Here is an 18,265-nt window from a genome sequence, read left to right on the forward strand (position 1 = left end):
ATAGTAGTTTAACAAATTACACATTATTCAGTCATATTATGCAAAATAAATGCAGTTACAAAAAGACAAGTTAAAAAAGTTTTAGCGAAACAGAAGACAGAAATTAGAGACCGCAGCAAACTCGGTTCTCCATACAAACGTAGTTACGCTCTCATTTCAAAACTACTAGCTAGATTGCTATGAAACTTTGTACTTACAATAGGATAAGGTATATCTATGCCTGTAATTAGTTTATGTAGCTTCAGATACCATAGTTAAAACAATACAGCGAATTTAAGTTTTTCATACAGAACTTGTTTTAGCTCTATTTCGTTTGTTTTATAAGCTGGAGATAAACTATACTTGGTCAAGCAAATCTTGTCAGTAGCAAATATGAAAAATCGCGGGTTAGCAACACTGTTTTCGAATAATTCCAAAATCACGTGTCAACTGTGTTTTATCTGTGGAATGCGGATAATGAATGACAGCCATCATGTTTGTTTACATTCAGAATCGTTGCTATTTGAAGAGAAATTTCTGCGTCACCATTAAATACCAATATCCATTTCGTGGATGGACACCGCAGCATTTCGTGGCAGTTTTAAATACTCTGCCACGAAGTGCTGAAACAATATACCTCCACCTATAAGGAACTCGCCGTCAATTAGTTCATTTAAATGTAAATTTTAAAAACATATTTACGTTATTTAACACATACAAAAATTATAAATATTGGGTATACTCCTGTGCCATCACTATGCCATGTACTAGAACGAACGCCTACCCTATAATTTATTTCGCCTTGTATGACGACTGACTGACTGTTTAGGTACCGATAATTTAAATAATTTATTTGTTATTGTAGTTTTTAATTGAATAATAATTATAGCCTTATGATATTTACTTGAAACTTTTGTATTTAAATATATAAAATTTTGTACTTTAGCGTGTAGCTGCGCTCTCTCGGAAAGGTTTCCACGGAAGACCAGCGTCGAGACCCTTAGGTGGTATCTTGACATTAAGCTGAGTGGAGACCTTTTCAGTGACGCTTAATAATAAATTGATTCTGTCGTCTCATGTATTACCTAAACTTAAGCGTTTTCTGAATAAATTTCTTCTATTCTATTCTATTCAATATATTAAATAAGCTTGTGCATGAACTTGAGTAAAGTCAAGGTGCGTACAATATACAATCACGCTCGTTGTTCGTAAATATTTGTAAAATTTGAGGTTATGATAATTACATGTTTTGGTTCGATGTACATAGCTGCTTTTCTTACCAACGCAATACTGCTTTTTGAGTGTTGCCCTACTTCACTTTGCGTACTACTGACATACTGTGCTTGACAGACTATAATTACAAGCATAGATATACCTCATGTATGCGTAAAGAGTAATTATAATCCAACTCGTAGTTTTAAAATGAGCACGAAACTCCGTTTGCTGCGGACTCCGAAATGGCAGTGAATACAAAATACGTATAAAAAAAAAGTAGGATACAAATCATTTTTACTTTATTATAGTAGACGGTCTTACTCAAAAGAGTTAGGTACTGTAAACGTAACACAAGAAAAGTATAGGTAAGTATTTTTGTATTTAGTAATTTTGTAAACTAGCTAGGGTCCCACGGGATGGATCTCGGGGCAGAAAAAGACCAAAACGGAGATGGCGGGACGACCTTTATGCATTTTGTACAGAGTGGCGGGAGTGTGCATTGGATTAGACCAAATGGCTATTAATGGTAATTAGAAACACAACTCTTTTGAGAACCATTTGCAATGTGAGTGTTAGGGTCGGCAACGCGCATGTGACTCCTCTGGAGTTGCAGGCGTACATAGGCTACTGAAATTGCTTACCATTAGGCGGCCGTATGCTTGTTTGCCACCGATGTAGTATAAAAAATGTGGGAAAATAGATATCTATATTGGAAAACACCTTGGATTCTCCTGTATTATTATTATCACAATTTCATTTGTATTTAGTCACCTTTTCTTTCCTATATGACATATTTCCGTTTACAATAGGGATGTTTCCAATTTTTTGAAACGCTTGTATTACGTTCTATATTAACTAAAAGTTGCCCTAAAATTCAAATTTTATACTAAAAACGGCTTTAAATGTTAAATTAACAACATATATTTTGACAGATGCTTTCGCGCCCAAAACGCTCTTTGAAAATTGTGTGACGTCACAGTTTACGGTTGACACATAACTACATACACACATAGAAGATACGAACTGTCAACTGACATTTGTCATTTGTTGTTTATCGCCTAATTGTCAACAGTGTCAATCCGAGAGTTGTGACGTCATCAGAATCTTCAATGACGTTTCGAGTTTGGTCACGTGACGTGTGCCACCAGATATTTTTTTAATTCACAATTTGGGAGAATCAACTTTTTAGCGTCACTCGTTGCCATGGTTACGATTAGTTGTCCAGGGGACAAAAGTTCATTGAAATACTGATTTTATGGTACTTCAATGTATCAAACTTGCGTTTTTGTGGTCGTTATAACCAATGTCTATAAAGGGCCCCCTACTAAGCATGTTAATAGAACGGCATACAACGTCTCTTCAAACAAACTGTGCCACTGTTGTCCCTTGGACAACGGGACAGAATAACGAAACAAAAAAAGTTGATTCACCCATTTACAAAAATATGGTCATTACAGGTCCCCTAAAAGTAGTTTAACATGTTCTTATAATCCAAAAGAATTTATTGGGATACAATTCTGCCCTAAGATTTGTAGATGGAAACAACCCTATTTATATAGTAGGTAGGTCAACTTCAAATAAAACTAATTAAAATATTTTCATAAAATAAAAATAATTTTGTTTTCTGTAGGCAGAATATAATAGCCTATAGTTTGTTCGCGTTAAACTTCTTAACAAAAAATCATCATTGTCCGCCATATAACTTTTTGAATGCCAAGAACACCTAAAGGCGTTACTAGTGCCCACAGCGCCAAGGACACCTACGGTTGTCATGGCGGACGCTGTCAAAGTAACCTTCACACTTTCGCGTAAGGTTTACATTAGCACCTTTGCGCCCGAGAGCTTGGCGTTTGAGTGAAGTTTGTGTTTATGACATAAAGCGTTCAAAATGTTAACGCAATCACTGTCCGGTTCAGCCATAAGTCTGCCTTTCTAATAAGAAGTCTAAAAGTACATTATATGTACATTCTAGAGCAATTAAAATGGGTCACTTTGTATGAAAATTCTACACAAAACAATCCGCTTTCATTGCTTTTACGCTTATTCAAATTTCAAGGGCATTAATGTTGACTACCTCAGCGACCCGTTTTCTATAATTTTACTTTACAGTTTAAACAATTATTTTTAGACGGATTCTTCACAAAATGTTCCTTTTTCATTGCTAAAGACTATATTTCAAGACATTCGTGGGATTTAGTCAATTTCTGTAAAAATGTTTAGTTTAGTAGATATCATCAATCATCATCGGCGGACGTAGCGCCAAAAAGCTATTTTTAGGCCACGCCCACTGCGCCAAATAGCTGCGTAGGCGGCGCCACATAAGCCAATAGTAGATACTTGTTTAGTTATTTATATAGCTATGTAGTATGTAGATCACTAATTTCACTTTTTAATGTAAAATGCTACACAAAAAATACACTTTAAATGTCGCTTAAAATGTCGTGATTCTGTCCGTATAATAAAATAGTCTCGTTTCAAAACAATATCGTCTAGGTCTAGGATGTTGACAAAGTCCGGTTCTCCTATAACAAAACCTGTCTACATTACAATGTAATACACATACGATCAATGAAAACGTTGTCATTTTGTATGAATTTAAACTTCCCAACTTATTTTTAATATTTTAATGTCTTATAGGAGTATTTCAATTAGAATTTCATTCATAGAATTCATTTTTGTGTGGGACATTTTCACAAAATGACAAATTTCCATTGTTCTCGGGTGTATTTTAACACATTCACTGCCGGGAACCCACCTGGTGGGCGCTCGTGAACTTAGTTCAGATGCCGGACAACCCGCTGGGCGGGTTGTTTTGTACGCAGCTATAGACCATCGGTTTCTGGGGTAGTGCGCCGTTTTTTGTCTGGCAGTGAATGTGTTAAGTTCATTACGATTTTTAAATAAATACAAAAAATCAATCATCATCAACAACCAAATGTAGCGCCAAAAGGCGATCTATAGTACACGCCCACCGCGCCAAGCTACGCAGGCGGCGCCACATTAACCAACGGTAGAACTATATAGGTTACAAGTTGCATTTTTCAATGTAAAATGCTACAGATATTAGTTTACTTCAGAAATACAAAAAAAATGTGACACGTTAAATGTCATTTAAAATATCCCGATTTTGTCCGTGTAATAAAATAGTCATTTTTAAGAACAATATCGTCAATGTCCGGTTCTTCTATGCCAAAAATCTGTTTAAACTGGATTTTATTATTAAAAAGAGTCATTTATATGTGTATTCTACATAAAATGACCCCGTTTTCATTGAAAAGGAGTGTACGTCACATATATTATGAATGTAGCTCTATAAAGTAGATTTATCAATCATCATCATCGGCCAAATGCAGCGCCAGCACCGACGCAGCGCCAAAAGGCGATCTGTAGGCCACGCCCACCGCGCCGAACAGCTGCGCAGGCGGCGCCACGTTGGCCAGCAGCAGGCGCGGCGCGGCGGCGGAGAGGGCCGGCGGCAGCAGCGCGACGAGCGCGGCGCGCGCGGCCAGCAGCGCCGCGCCCCACGCGCCGCGCTCGGCGCCGCCCGGCTCCAGCAGCACGAGCGCGCCGCGCGACGCGCACGCCCACTCGAGCACTTGGGGAGTGCTGGGAAACCATACTACATTGCAGGGATCGGAAACCGGTATTTTTTGTATGGGAACGAAAACGGTATTTTTTCGTTCTTTGTTAATTATTTCCTTTCTAATTGAGCAATCTAATAATACGAAGTCGTTATCTAAAAACACAACCGAGTCCTATATTTAGAGTATAAAATAAACCGAAATATATGTTTATTATTTTTTTCCAAAAAACCGGTTCCGATCCCTGCTACATTGTGCAACGAGGGGGGTAACTTCAATTTTGGGTGCGAGGGTGGGAATTAGAGACCCGAGTTTGCAATATTCTTACCCCCACAGTTACACACAATGTTTTTCATCACACTGGCGAAGAAAAAATTAGATTTTTGGCGAAATAATTCTTAAATACGGTGACATATCAAATATTCGTCCGCCATATTGTAATTTTTTTACATGTTAGGCATCCAAGGCGCAGACCTATTCGGCGTTCAGCCACGATTGAAAATTATTTAAAAATATTTTAACGGCTATTAAATTAATCAAATTAAATATTTTGATACATAAACAAAAATATTAAATTTTAAGCAGGGCCCGTACATTTCATGCCGTGGACTCAAAAATGACGTAATTTAACATACAGGAAGTTTTTTTACAACACTACAAATTTAGTTATCTTACTTATTGACGCGTAGAAAAATAAATACTTGTTACTTAAAATACACTGTTCAAAAAAAAAATGTATTATTTGAAACACTCATTTACGCTACTTGATTTGTATGAATTAGTGATATAATAAAAAAAAAGCTACGGAGGCTCCCTAGGGAGTTATAACTTTTTATTCACAATCCACCCGCGGGAACATGTTCATCATGTTATGTATGTTTCTATCTATTAACTGCGGGTGTGATGAACTACTTGATATGATGTTGAAATTGTAAGTATTGTGTGTCAAATGAGTTTTGGTTTTATTGCACCTAAATATCATAATGCCATTGTATTTATATGTCCTAAATTTCAAAATAATTTTGTCCCAAAAATTTTAATATGTTATGTATTTCCTTCTTAAAATGGCCGAATGTTATAATGACTTTTATTCATTTGGGAATGTGGTCCAACGAAAATGGCCATCTAGAGTTAAAATCATAAGTGCCAAATTAACGGCAACCTATTTCACTTTGACATCATATTTAAAAAATAAATTCCATCTTATATCATATAAACATAAGTAGCATATACTTATGTTTATATGATATTAGATTTATGATTTATAATTAAACTAGATGCAATGGGTCCGGCTCTGATTCCCTATAAATAAATAAGAAATTTTTCAAGAAATACAAGTGTGACATAAGGAAACTGCACCGAGGAACATTCATACAGAAAACACCGTATGTAACAACAAAAATACATTGTTGTTGACGACCGGTCTGGCCTCGTGGGTAGTGACCCTGCCTACGAAGCTGATGGTCCCGGGTTCAAATCCTGGTAAGGACATTTATTCGTGTGATGAGCATGGATATTTGTTTCTAAATCATGGGTGTTTTCTATGTATTAAAGTATTTATATATTATATATATCGTTGTCTAAGTACCCTCAACACAAGCCTTATTGAGCTTACTGTGGGACTTAGTCAATTTGTGTAATAATGTCCTATAATATTTATTTATTTATTTATTTTATTGTGCTTCATATTAACTACGAATATATAGTTATTCATCTACAACGATATGCTGAAACGATGTAACCTCAAAGACTGTACTATGCCACAAGCAAAAATACCGTTGTTTGAACTGTTAAGCTCACTCGATTATGCCGAGATATAAAGTATTTTAAACCAGGCAGAATTGTTAAGATTAGTTTTAATTTATAAAGTGTTGTTTACGTTTAGTTTCAGGTGCCAAACTGTTTGACTTTATTTTGATTCTTACTTTATTATTATTATCATAAGACAAGGTATTTTGTTATTAAATTCTGATAGTTCTGATACCTACTCGAATTGTAACTGGTTCATCGCGTTACAGACCATAAATTGTGGTTTTTTAATTCTATAAAATAAAGATTATTATTATTAAATTATTTTGGACCAATTTTTGATTTTATTGGAAAACTAAAGAGTGACCACTGGTAGCAACCTAAATAGTAGAGATTAATGAAACTCTTAAATCTGTGCAGATGCCTACACAATTGTACATAGAAAATAAACTCCATATAATTTACCATTAAATCAACATATAAAATAGTACAAACAAACGAACGGAACAGAATTTTAAGATATGTCAAGGTACGATTGTTTAATTTTGTTAAAAAACAATATTTTTAACCATATTGCATTATTTTAAATTAAATTTCCTTTGTACTTAGAATGTGTCTGTGCGTATGTATCTGCACATACCGCTGGTGTTGCGCCGTATTATGCGGTTCGAATAGAAGCAGTGCCCCCGCCATGCGGGGTTCCCACTCTTCTGACCTTACTAATTCTACTAATATTCGGCCCCCGCAAGTGCAAGACGCGAGCAACGAAGTTAATAATAAAAAGGAATCTACACGGGATCTTGCTGTAAGTATACACTTTCTTTTTTAGAATACTTAGAGTAATAGAAGGGTCCCCGCAATGCGGGCCTCTGAATCCGTTAATATTCGGCCCCGCAATCGCAAGAGGCGATCAGTGAGGTTAACAAATATGTAGTCTACACTCCCGTGCTCTTTTCTGCCGTGAGTATGCAAAGCTTGTTTTTGAATTGAGATTTCTGTTGCGTGCGATCCACGATTTGGTCAAAATATTTGGGAATGAAGACAACCACGGTCGTTTTAGGGATCCTTGGCGCCTTCAGTTAATACAGTAATGTTAATAATACGTACCTCGGGTGCTGCGCGGCCGTCTCCGGGTCGTGCAGGGCCAGCAGCAGCAGGTCCCCCGCCGGGCGCGCGGCCGCGGGCGCCAGCACGCCGCCGCCGCTCAGCCGGTAGGCCGACAGCGCGCTTGTCACTAACGGACACGTGTCTGCCAATAGAACATGTATATTGCAATTTGAACTATACTATGGCAATCAATCTGGCAATCGCGGAATGTAGCTGTCGTATATCACTCAATAACTCATAGTCATACCTAAGGCTTCCGTGACTGAAGTTTCAGCTGGACCTGTCACGGTCGCCATATGACGCCATGAACAAGTTGATGCTTTTATGTTTTTTACAAACACAATATATTTGGCCTAGCGGTAAAAGCGTGCGGCTTGCAATCCGGAGGTCGCGGGTTCAAACCTCGGCTTGTACCAATGAGTTTTTCGGAACTTATGTACGAAATATAATTTGATATTTACCAGTCGCTTTTCGGTGAAGGAAAACATCGTGAGGAAACCGAACTAATTCCAACAAGGCCTAGTTTTACCCTCCGGGTTGGAAGGTCAGATGGCAGTCGCTTTCGTAAAAACTAGGGCCTACGCCTAATCTTGGGATTAGTTGTCAAGCGGACCCCAGGCTCCCATTAGCCGGGGCAATATGCCGGGACAACGCTAGGAAGAAGAAGAGAGCGAACAAACAATATATTTCGGTTGGATAATACATGATTCTGAAATTGTTAACGGTAAATATGCCGGCAGCAGCCTATTTTTATCCCTATAAACATAAAAATGCAGAATTCCTCTACAAAATGATAGTCACCGTCGAGCGGCACGACGTAGGTGTCGACGCCGTGCGCGCGCAGCAGGCGCGCCGCGCACACGGCGGCGGCGCCGGCCGGCCCGCCGCCCGCCACCACGCCGGCGCACGGCCGCTGGTGCGCGTTGCGCGGGTCCAATCTGTTAACACGCTTTATTTTAACCAGGGTCGGATTTCCGCCTAGACCCACAAGGTCCGGTCCCGAGCAACCTAGCAATAGTATTGAGGAGTAGGGGATACTTCTAAATTCTCAGTGCAATACTACACGACGACTTCCTAGCCTTGTCGGTAGTGATCCTGTCTACGAATTAGGAGATCCCGGGTTCGAATCTTGGCATTTATTTGTGTGTTCGTCACAAATAATTGTTCCTGAATTATGGATGTATCCTATGTATAAGTATTTATATATAACTATATATTTAACGTCGTCTATAGTACCCCCAACACAAGCCTTATTGAGCTTGCTGTGCGACTAGGTTGATCTGTGTAAAATTGTCCTATTATTTATTATATTTATTTATACAAAGTTTTGTATGACTTTTTAATCCCTAAATGAGGTCAAGAATACACTTTTAAAATCTGTCTGGATATGGTATAGTATGGTATGGTATGTGCCCGCGGTGTATAAGAAACTTACATAAATAATCATAATAAGTTTGCCATTTTAATTTTCAGCTTGGAGTCACAAAGGAAGTTTTAGAGTTATGGAAAAATAAAAAGACGAAAAGTAAAGAAACCAAAGATGTGGAAGAAACTAGTTCAAAAAAGAAAGTAAACAAGTAAAGTTTAACAACTTAAATCCGATGTTTTATATCTACGTTTAGTCTCCCTTTTTGTAAAAATGTAGCCTGTATAATCAGAGTCATAAAAACCAATTAATTAATACTTTTTCTGATTGATGTAATAAAATCAGCTCAATGCTGCGACCCACTAGAGCAGTTTTATCCCTACGTTTTAGATCCACCTAACGTGATCTACACCGGCTTTCATTTATAAAAAACTAAGTTTTCTACCATCCTGAGTCGTTACTCAAAGCATATTTGTATAGTATTAGAGTATTACCTACTGTTAATTATATGGCTTACCTGCGAGTTCCGCCAACTAGTTTCAACGGCACATCAGCGGTCGCACGCTGCTACTAACGCCCTCGCTGTATGCTGTGTCTCATCATCTGTCCTTCTCAATCCTACCCACAATCTTCCTCTTAAAGCCGCTGACACACTAGGCAACCTAGACCCGGAGTCTGTGACGTAATTTCTAGCGCCTTGTCAAACTAGTGGTATGGTGATAGAGGCAGTGTCATACTTATAGCTTCAGAGGACATTCTGGTCTCGTAAACTATGGGACACACCCTGAATCAGGATGGCCGAGTCAGCACACACTCGGCCATTCTGACTCAGCGCATGTACCTGCCTTAATGTTACTTTAAAAATGCTATTTATTTTATTACCTGCGAGTCCCACCGACAAGTTTCAACGCCACATCAGCGGTCGCTCGCGCGAATAGCGCTCGCGCTGTATGCTGCGTCTCATCATCCGTCCTTCTCAATCCAGCCCACAATCTTCCTCTTAAAGCTGCTGATACACTGGGTAACCTTGTCCCGGAATCAGTGACGTAGTCTCTAGCGCCTCTTAACGCTGGCGGTACGGTGACAGGGACGGTGTCCGGCGCGGATGTCCGGAGCACGTTCTGGTCGTGTCGCAGCTTGCCGCCGGCAGCCATTTCGTCGCGGGCGGCAGCAACGCGAACGACGTCGGGGCGCATTTGTTGCCAGAGCGCCTAAAAATGATACAATACAATGTATGTTACTGTCACTTTCGTCTCGTGGACTCGATCAAGCTTGTTTTATGTAAAGATCAGATGTCTATACCAACCTCAATAAAAAAATAAATGAAGTCTAAATAAGAGTCAGATTGAAGTGTTTTTCTTAATTTTACATGGTGACTTCATGCTAGAATGAGCCATAGGTAAGTACTGTATGTACAAATAAATAATATATTGTTTATTTTTCAATTAAGCATATGTGGCGACAGATATTTTTATTGTTAATATATTAATAAATAATATTAATGTTATTATATTCAAACGCCATTACGGTTCCGCGCGACGCGAGCGCGGTGAACAAGAACTTGCCTTATCGCTCGGTTCGCTTCGCCGTAGATCGGCGACCCGAGCGTGCATTCGTGCGCGCTCGGAAATACTAGTTAGTCGGCAGATATCCACTTTCGAGGCTGGACGCATGCGCTCGCGCCGCCCGAGTAACGGTTAATGCTTACGCACCGACTCGCTTACATTTGGGATTATATTCGGTTTGCGCTGCGCGCCGAATAGCGCTTATAGTTTTAGTTTCTTTTTATGTACGCTATCCTTATGTGCTTTTTCTATCTCCTGTGCTTACTTTAAGTTTCTCTTCAACTATACTGTGCTGTGCTTTGTACTCTTATTTCTTCTCTTTGTGCTTGTGACTCTTGTGTGCCGTTATTGACAATATATATATGGAAAAGCTCAAAAGAATGGAAAGGCTCCCGGACAAGACAACGTTACAAATGAATTATTAAAATCCCTGTCTGCTTCACTACTGAGACCTCTACAAATAATTTTTAATAATATTCTAAGATCGGAGAAAACACCGGAACAGTGGTCTAGATCGACTATAATATTATTGCATAAAAAAGGGGATATGAGCGAGCTTGGAAATTATAGACCAATCAGTCTCATGACAAATATATATAAGGTGTTTTCGAAAATTATACTTAATAGGATCACGAATACGTTAGATGAATGCCAACCTCGCGAACAAGCGGGGTTCCGTAAAAAATTTTCGACTGTAGATAATATACAAGTTATCACTCAATTAATAGAAAAGGCAAAAGAATTCAGGATACCAGTGTACATGTGCTTCATAGATTATACGAAAGCTTTTGACTCTCTACATTTCGAAGCCATATGGAAATCGTTAGCGCACCAAGGAGTGAACCAAAAATACATTAACATAATAGCAAATATATATACAAAGTGCAACGCTAAAGTACGGTTAGAGCGGGAAGGTAACGAATTCCCTATACAAAAAGGAGTGAGACAGGGAGACCCCTTGTCCCCAAAAATCTTTTCAGCTGTGTTAGAATCTATCTTCAGATGTCTAGATTGGGAAGCGAAAGGTATAAAAGTCGACGGCGAACTACTAAGCCACTTACGTTTCGCAGACGACATTGTTGTATTTGCAGAAAGCCCATCAGCCCTGGAAAGTATGGTCACCGAGCTAGCAATGGAGAGCAAAAAAGTTGGACTAGCAATGAATAAATCTAAGACAAAGATTTTAACTAATAGAAAACCTGTAGATATTACTATAGATAACGAAAAAATTGAATATGTGAAAGAGTACATATACCTCGGACAGATAGTATCGTTTGAAGATAGCACGGAAAAAGAAATACAAAGAAGAATATCTACATCTTGGAAAAAATACTGGGCACATAAGGAAATTATGAAAAACGGCTCCATTAATATTGGTATAAAGAAAAAGGTATTCGACATGGCAATACTTCCGTGCTTAACATACGGTTGTCAAACATGGTCTTTGAAAAAGATAGACGAAGAAAGGATTAATGTTTGTCAACGAAAAATGGAAAGGAGCATGCTCGGACTAAAACTATCTGACAGAGTAAGAAATGACAAACTAAGGAAGATTACTAAAGTAGAGGATGCAAAGAAAAAAACCCGACGGCTTAAGTGGCAATGGGCAGGTCACATATGTAGGATGGACGACAATAGGTGGACCAAACGGCTGACAGAATGGTTTCCGTACGATGGTAATAGGAAGCATGGACACCCGAGGAAAAGATGGCGGGATATATTTAATGAACTAGTTGGCGACAACTGGATGCAAAAGGCCCGCGATAGAGAAGTGTGGAAACAAATGGGGGAGGCCTACGCCACAGAGGCGACTACTATTATAAATAATTGTTAAAGTATAATATATCATATAAGTAATTACAATTGTTTAAGGATAAAGTCATTAAAAATCATATTATAAGTTATTGTAAGGTAGTAGAAATAAAGGCTATTTTTATTTTTATTTTTTATTTTATTTTTATTTTATACTGTGCTGTGCTTTGTACTCTTATTTCTTCTCTTTGTGCTTGTGACTCTTGTGTGCCGTTATTGACAATATATATATTTAGTGTGGAAACTAGCTGGTTTTACTTCTCTCATTAGGCTAGTTCACCACACATATAAAGTTTGATTCCCTTAAATGTAACTTTAGATTATAATAAGTTAAAACTGGAACACTTTCCTCAGGCATACCCTCTTAGTAAGACTTAAAACTCTACATTAAACATGCAAAGGGAAAAGGTTGCTTAAGTTCCTTATGAAAAATGTTTTTTTTAATCAACCTTAAGAAACATCATGTGATGAAAAAGTTACCTCTTTATCAAAAAGTGCTAAGTTCCCCTCAAAGTCAAAGTCATTGTCAACTGCTTCCAAAGCAGCAGAGCCAAAGCATGCCTCATTCCTACGACGGGCCTTGTCACCACCCGCCATGCGAGCCTTCGGGGTCGAGCCGGAGGCACTATAGCTCCCTGTAAAAAGGTTACTCGTTAAAATTTATTTATCAAGCGGCTTATGTAATTCAGAATTATTCTGTGCTCATCACGCAAATAAATGCCGTTACGGGATGTGATCGCAGAACCATTGGCTTCATAGGCAAGATCGCCTACTAGGCCAGAACGTTTATCAAGCCAGATATGTAAATATTTTATTATGTCTAAGCTACACTATTAGTTTTTATTAGAGAAGTAACAAATTATAATACTAAATATAATTAATTTAATTAAACAACATCATATTTCAACCAATTCATACAATTTTTTTACAAATTATGCAATTTAATCGTCCTCAAGAATTGACCGGCGAAATTTCATAAAAATCCGTTCAGTAGTTTTTGAGTTAACTGCGAACGCGGCGGAGGACTTTGTTTTATAAAATGTAGTATTCTCGTTTTATTCCAATTCCGTTTGTCAGTAACCTGCCTGTTCCATGTTAATCTCGCGAAGTCCCTTTGGCAATACTGCCCCATAATATGTATTCATTAAAAAATATAACAGCATACAAACCAGCATGCGTGTTGTTCCTATTCTTAGCCTGTATATCAATAGGCTTGCTCCTCGCCGGCTTCCCCTTATTAACGACCGGCGGTGGTGGCGCTGGAGCCTGTTCTTGTAAGCTCTCTCCAACTGTTGCCCGTGGCACTCGCTTTTTGCCCACTACGGGGACTGTGCTGTGGGCTGTACCACCTGATGTCTTGCCAGAGATTATTTCTAGGGATTTAATGTCTGATGCCCTGAAAAGTTTATTTCAATTAGTGAGAAATTACATAAGCAGTTTTTAATAGCTTGTGGCTTTTATGTAGTGATGTACCTAGTTTGTTACTAAATTCTGTTACTGCAATAATCTTTATCTACATAAAATATACCAACGAAAGTTGAATAAGCTATGTGTAGCTATATATTAAAAAATGAAGTACACAAAATCAGGAATTACATATGACAATATAATTCAAAATGGCCTCCTCTGGCCCTCAAACGACGAGGCCAGTCATCAATAGCGCCACGCACGATTGTCATGTCTAATTCCGTCACTGTCTTAAATGTGGCCCGCTTGAGGGAGTCAAGATTTGTGTGGAGTTTAGCACAGGCTTTCTCCTCAATAACCTGCCATATGGCATAATCCAGGGGGTTAAGGTCTGGGCTGGAGGACGGCCAGTCTTCATGGGCAATAAAGTCAATTTTGTTCCTTTGAAACCAGGCTTGAGTTGTTTTTGCCTTATGTGCAGGAGCTGAGTCCTGTTGAAAGACCCATTGCTGGTTTTGAAATAGGGTGTGGCTTAAGAGCTTCACTATTGGTTCGAGAACGGTTTCCTGGTAAACTTTGGCCCCAGTTTTAACACCTTTTTCACAGAAATGAACCTGTGTTAGCCCTGAGTATGACACACACAGCCAAATCATCACATAAGAGGGATGATGGCCTCGTTGCACTATCGGAACAGCCGCAATCGCCTCTTGACTGTTTTTTACATACACTCCGTCATTCTGGCGGTTACAACATTCTTCAATGGTAAAAATTTTTTCATCTGTAAATAGTATTTTTCGGTGGCCATTTTGTGCGTACCGCTTCAATAGCACGCGACTTCTCTCTAGCCTCATAGTCTTTAATCGTCCATTAAGCAAATGACCTTTATGTCTGCGGTAAGCGTGTAGTCCAAGGTCTTCATTGATAATTTTTTTAGGGAGCTTCTCTTCACAGACATCTGTATTGCCAACAACTTTTGCTTCCGGACGGGTTTCTTGCAATTCTCGCCTTCACTGCCTTTATTAGAGCTAGGGTCCGAACGGTGCGTGGTCTTCCAGACCTCTTGCGGTCATCGAAGCTCTAAGTACTATTGTATCTATTAATTGTGCGATAAACAAATTGTTTGTTGATTTTTGAGTTTTCAAGCAAATTCAAAATAATTTTTGGTGGGTGCCCACATTTGTACAATGCAATTACTACGATACGATTCTCTTTTAGCCCCCAATTCATTATAGATACGACAAGATAAGCGTTATGTGTGGTATATAATAAAATTATAGCTCACAAATCCACCACATTATGTTTTTTTTTATTTTTTCGGTAGCATTTGTTTTAAGGGAAATAAAGAGGTTGCGAATCGAGTAACAGAACTTAGTAACCAACTAGATACTAAAATAAAAAAGCTTACTTTGAACTTGAATTGTACACTACTTTGAAATATAAGGTGCCCCCGAGGAAACTGATAAAATTTAACCACATGTTCCTGAGGTCATAAAAAGGAAAAAATCTTATACAAATTTTAAGTCAATACTTTTTGTATCTTTTATGCATAATAAGTCATTTACTCTTTGGTAAAGTTATAGATTAATATGAATTGGTACATTTTTAACACGCTTTTATTAGGTTGACCTGTATGTAACTATGTGGAATCTAAGGTAACTAATTTAACCATCTTCCAAGGATCATAGTGTCATGAAAATTGGCAGCTGTATGTAGTTCTGATGACAATACAATAATATGGTACTGTTAAACTGATCTGATGATAGAGCCCAAAGATATGAACTGGAACTTCATGACAGAACATCGTATCATAGCTGTGTTTGGATTTGTTAGAAAAGTTTTGTAATGAGCTGTGACCACGATTCGGTTTCAAGGTCTGTTGATGAAGCCGGAAGATAGGCACTGGCATTCCACAATGGAATATTGTATCATAGTCATGTTTGCACTTGTGGACAATGAACTTAGAACATGTAAGCGTGTTTTTCTAGTTTTTTTTTAAACTATTAATTTTTTTTCCTAAAAACTAATGTATTCAAAGCATTCCTTGTCACTTCAATATGTGTCAATAAGAACGTCTAGACTAGGTCCCATCGTGGCAACATTACCATCGAAAAGGCCTTATGCACAGAAACACAATTGAATTGAATTGAAAACTTTACTTCAGACACATTAGTCATCCATATTTATCTAATGTTAGTATAAGAAAACTTTTTTTTAATTAGTATTAACTCCGAAAGTAGGCGAATTAAAAAAAAGTTTAAATACATTTTTGTCTCTAAATCCGATCCAGATTATAATGTTAAAATCATTCCATTTCTTTGTGAGCACCATGTATAACTGCTGTTCAGTTTCACACTTGATAAACAGGAAAAGGTTATCAATAGGTGGATATACTTTTGCATTACTTTGTGTTAACATGGATGATGTATGATGTAACATAGTTATGCACAGGAGTCCAAATTATTACTTAATATTTCCCAGATATAAATGAACTAAAGCTTCAAGTCATATGATTTTACAGTTACCACTTAACAGTAGCTTTATTTTAATATCACAAATACAAATAATGATAGTTTGATTGCGTCAATTTGTCCAACCAATGCCGTTTTAGTAGAAAATTGGAACAAAAGGTAAGAATATAGCAAATGGGGGCGAAGAACTAACCTTCCAAACTTAAGGACTGTAGCTGAAAGCTGAAGGTACTTACTTTAGCGTAACCTGAGCCTTAGGATAAGGGAATCCGTTGCGAAACGGTTTGGTAAGCGTGATGGACGCTCCATCAGCCGCGAGGATCGTGCCCTGGTAACAGCCCAATGGCGACCCGCAGCGCACCGACACGCCGAAACCTTCCCACTGCGCCATGTTCAGCCCACTAAACCATATAATACGCGATCACACAAATCGTTAATTACAAACAATATGGATCACAGTGTGAAAGTTGAATGACATTCACCAATCATCGCATAAATGACATGCAGGCAAGTCCCATGACAAGTGACAATGCGTGGGTCAGGGGCAGGTTACAAAATGCTTATGTATGTAACTAAAAATAATTAGTTTTTTAACTATATAGAAATAGTTATGTTTTGCTGTAATTCATCAACGAGTATGTGTACTAATTTTAAGAACATATTTCAAATTTAATTTATGTGTTTTAGAACGTATCTCAAAATTTGTGCCTTAGACTGGCTTAAAAGAATACAACTTTTTCTATCGTTTTACTACGTAGCTGAAACGGCTTCGAATTACATAAGGAGTGACAGCTGTCATTAATGTCAAACCTTCATTTATTTTGATTTTTTTATATGCTCTTTGCATTTGTTCTTCAGTTAGTCTGTGGTTGCCTTGCGATCCTATTGGACTGTGAAGTTTCGTGATTTATGCGGCAAAAAATTATATGAGAAAAAGCTCCGTTACATGCTAATATAACTGAAGCGAACAGTTAAAATTAAGTAATTCGGCTGCAATCGCCAGACGCTTGAGAACTGCGGTCACTGAAATACATTTAAGGTAATAATGTAATCAAGATTTGCACTACGGTCTACTCTTAATAGGAATAGTTTTTATCACTTACATGTACATTATAACTCTGAAATAATCATAGTTTAATACTGACACGAACTATTTGTATCACAAGTATTGAGTTATCACAAGTTGCTTAAACGTATTAATTTATCTTTAATATTTTGTTTAGGTGTTAATTAGGTAAGATGAATACCTACTTTTTAGGGTTCCGTAGCCAAATGGCAAAAAACGGAACCCTTATAGATTCGTCATGTCCGTCTGTCTGTCCGATTCTGTCACAGCCACTTTTTTCCGAAACTATAAGAGCTGTACTGTTCAAACTTAGTAAGTGGATGTATTCTATGAACCGCATTAAGATTTTCACACTAAAATATAAAAATAATAATAAATTTTGGGGGTTCCCCATACTTAGAACTGAAACTCAAAAAATCTTTTTTCATCAAACCCATATGTGTGAGGTATCTATGGATAGGTATTCAAAAATGATATTGAGGTTTCTAATATAATTTTTTTCTAAACTGAATAGTTTGCGCGAGAGAACCTTACAAAGAGAAAAAAAGTGTCCCCCCCCCCCCTGTAACTTCTAAAATAACAGAATGAAAAATCTAAAAAAAAATATATGATATACATTGCCACGTAAACTTCCACCGAAAATTGGTTTGAACGAGATCTAGTAAGTAGTTTTTTTTTAATACGTCATGAAATTTAAAATTTTTTTTTTTTTTTCATCAAACCCATACGTGTGGGATATCTATGGATAGGTCTTCAAAAATGATATTGAGGTTTCTAATATCATTTTTTTCTAAACTGAATAGTTTGCGCGAGAGAACCTTACAAAGAGAAAAAAAGTGTGTCCCCCCCCCTGTAACTTCTAAAATAACAGAATGAAAAATCTAAAAACAATATATGATATACATTACGATGCAAACTTCCACCGAAAATTGGTTTGAACGAGATCTAGT

The 18,265-nt window shown here is 37.7% G+C and overlaps 3 protein-coding genes across 4 annotated transcripts in view; 2 read left to right on the forward strand and 1 right to left on the reverse strand.

Moving 5' to 3' along the window:
- Nucleotides 1-1,015: 1,015 nt before the first annotated feature.
- Nucleotides 1,016-17,073, reverse strand: LOC133527734 (enhancer of mRNA-decapping protein 3). Its single transcript, XM_061864883.1, has 7 exons — nucleotides 16,486-17,073; nucleotides 13,544-13,770; nucleotides 12,855-13,009; nucleotides 9,880-10,208; nucleotides 8,433-8,569; nucleotides 7,632-7,773; nucleotides 1,016-4,800 (listed from the first exon to the last, which is right to left on the reverse strand). The coding sequence occupies exons 1-7, from the start codon at nucleotides 16,638-16,640 to the stop codon at nucleotides 4,521-4,523; spliced, it is 1,425 nt and encodes a 474-aa protein (XP_061720867.1). The 5' UTR covers nucleotides 16,641-17,073; the 3' UTR covers nucleotides 1,016-4,520.
- LOC133527739 (uncharacterized) lies at nucleotides 6,062-9,228 on the forward strand. 2 transcript variants are annotated; one of them, XR_009800911.1, is made up of 4 exons: nucleotides 6,062-6,160; nucleotides 6,945-7,053; nucleotides 7,134-7,329; nucleotides 9,105-9,228. XR_009800911.1 is itself a non-coding variant. In XM_061864887.1 (3 exons), exons 1-3 carry the CDS (start codon nucleotides 7,046-7,048, stop codon nucleotides 9,210-9,212), a joined length of 312 nt encoding a protein of 103 aa, XP_061720871.1. In that variant the 5' UTR covers nucleotides 6,808-7,045; the 3' UTR covers nucleotides 9,213-9,228. The 2 variants fall into 2 exon arrangements, 1 of the variants encoding a protein (XP_061720871.1); XM_061864887.1 differs by lacking the exon at nucleotides 6,062-6,160 and having other exon boundaries at nucleotides 6,808-7,053.
- Nucleotides 17,074-17,111: 38 nt separating the features above from the next.
- The window catches only part of LOC133527866 (endoplasmic reticulum metallopeptidase 1-like), a 30,174-nt gene continuing 29,020 nt past the window's right edge, over nucleotides 17,112-18,265 (forward strand). Inside the window, exon 1 of the mRNA XM_061865058.1 lies at nucleotides 17,112-17,288. The gene's annotated coding sequence lies outside the window, so the exon portion shown is untranslated. The remainder of the gene's footprint in view (nucleotides 17,289-18,265) is intronic.

The sequence above is a fragment of the Cydia pomonella genome, chromosome 18 (genome assembly GCF_033807575.1).
Source record: "Cydia pomonella isolate Wapato2018A chromosome 18, ilCydPomo1, whole genome shotgun sequence".
In the NCBI taxonomy this organism is placed as follows: Eukaryota; Metazoa; Arthropoda; class Insecta; order Lepidoptera; family Tortricidae; genus Cydia; species Cydia pomonella.

Coding starts and splice junctions, on each gene's coding strand:
- LOC133527739 (XM_061864887.1), top strand. Junction 7,330..9,104: donor AATCTACACGGGATCTTGCT/GTAAGTATACAC, acceptor TTTAATTTTCAG/CTTGGAGTCACAAAGGAAGT.
- LOC133527734 (XM_061864883.1), bottom strand. CDS start 16,640: ATGGCGCAGTGGGAAGGTTTCGGCGTGTCGGTGCGCTGCGGGTCGCCA. Junction 13,771..16,485: donor AAGGCTCAGGTTACGCTAAA/GTAAGTACCTTC, acceptor TAAACTTTTCAG/GGCATCAGACATTAAATCCC. Junction 7,774..8,432: donor CTACGTCGTGCCGCTCGACG/GTGACTATCATT, acceptor TTCTATTGGCAG/ACACGTGTCCGTTAGTGACA.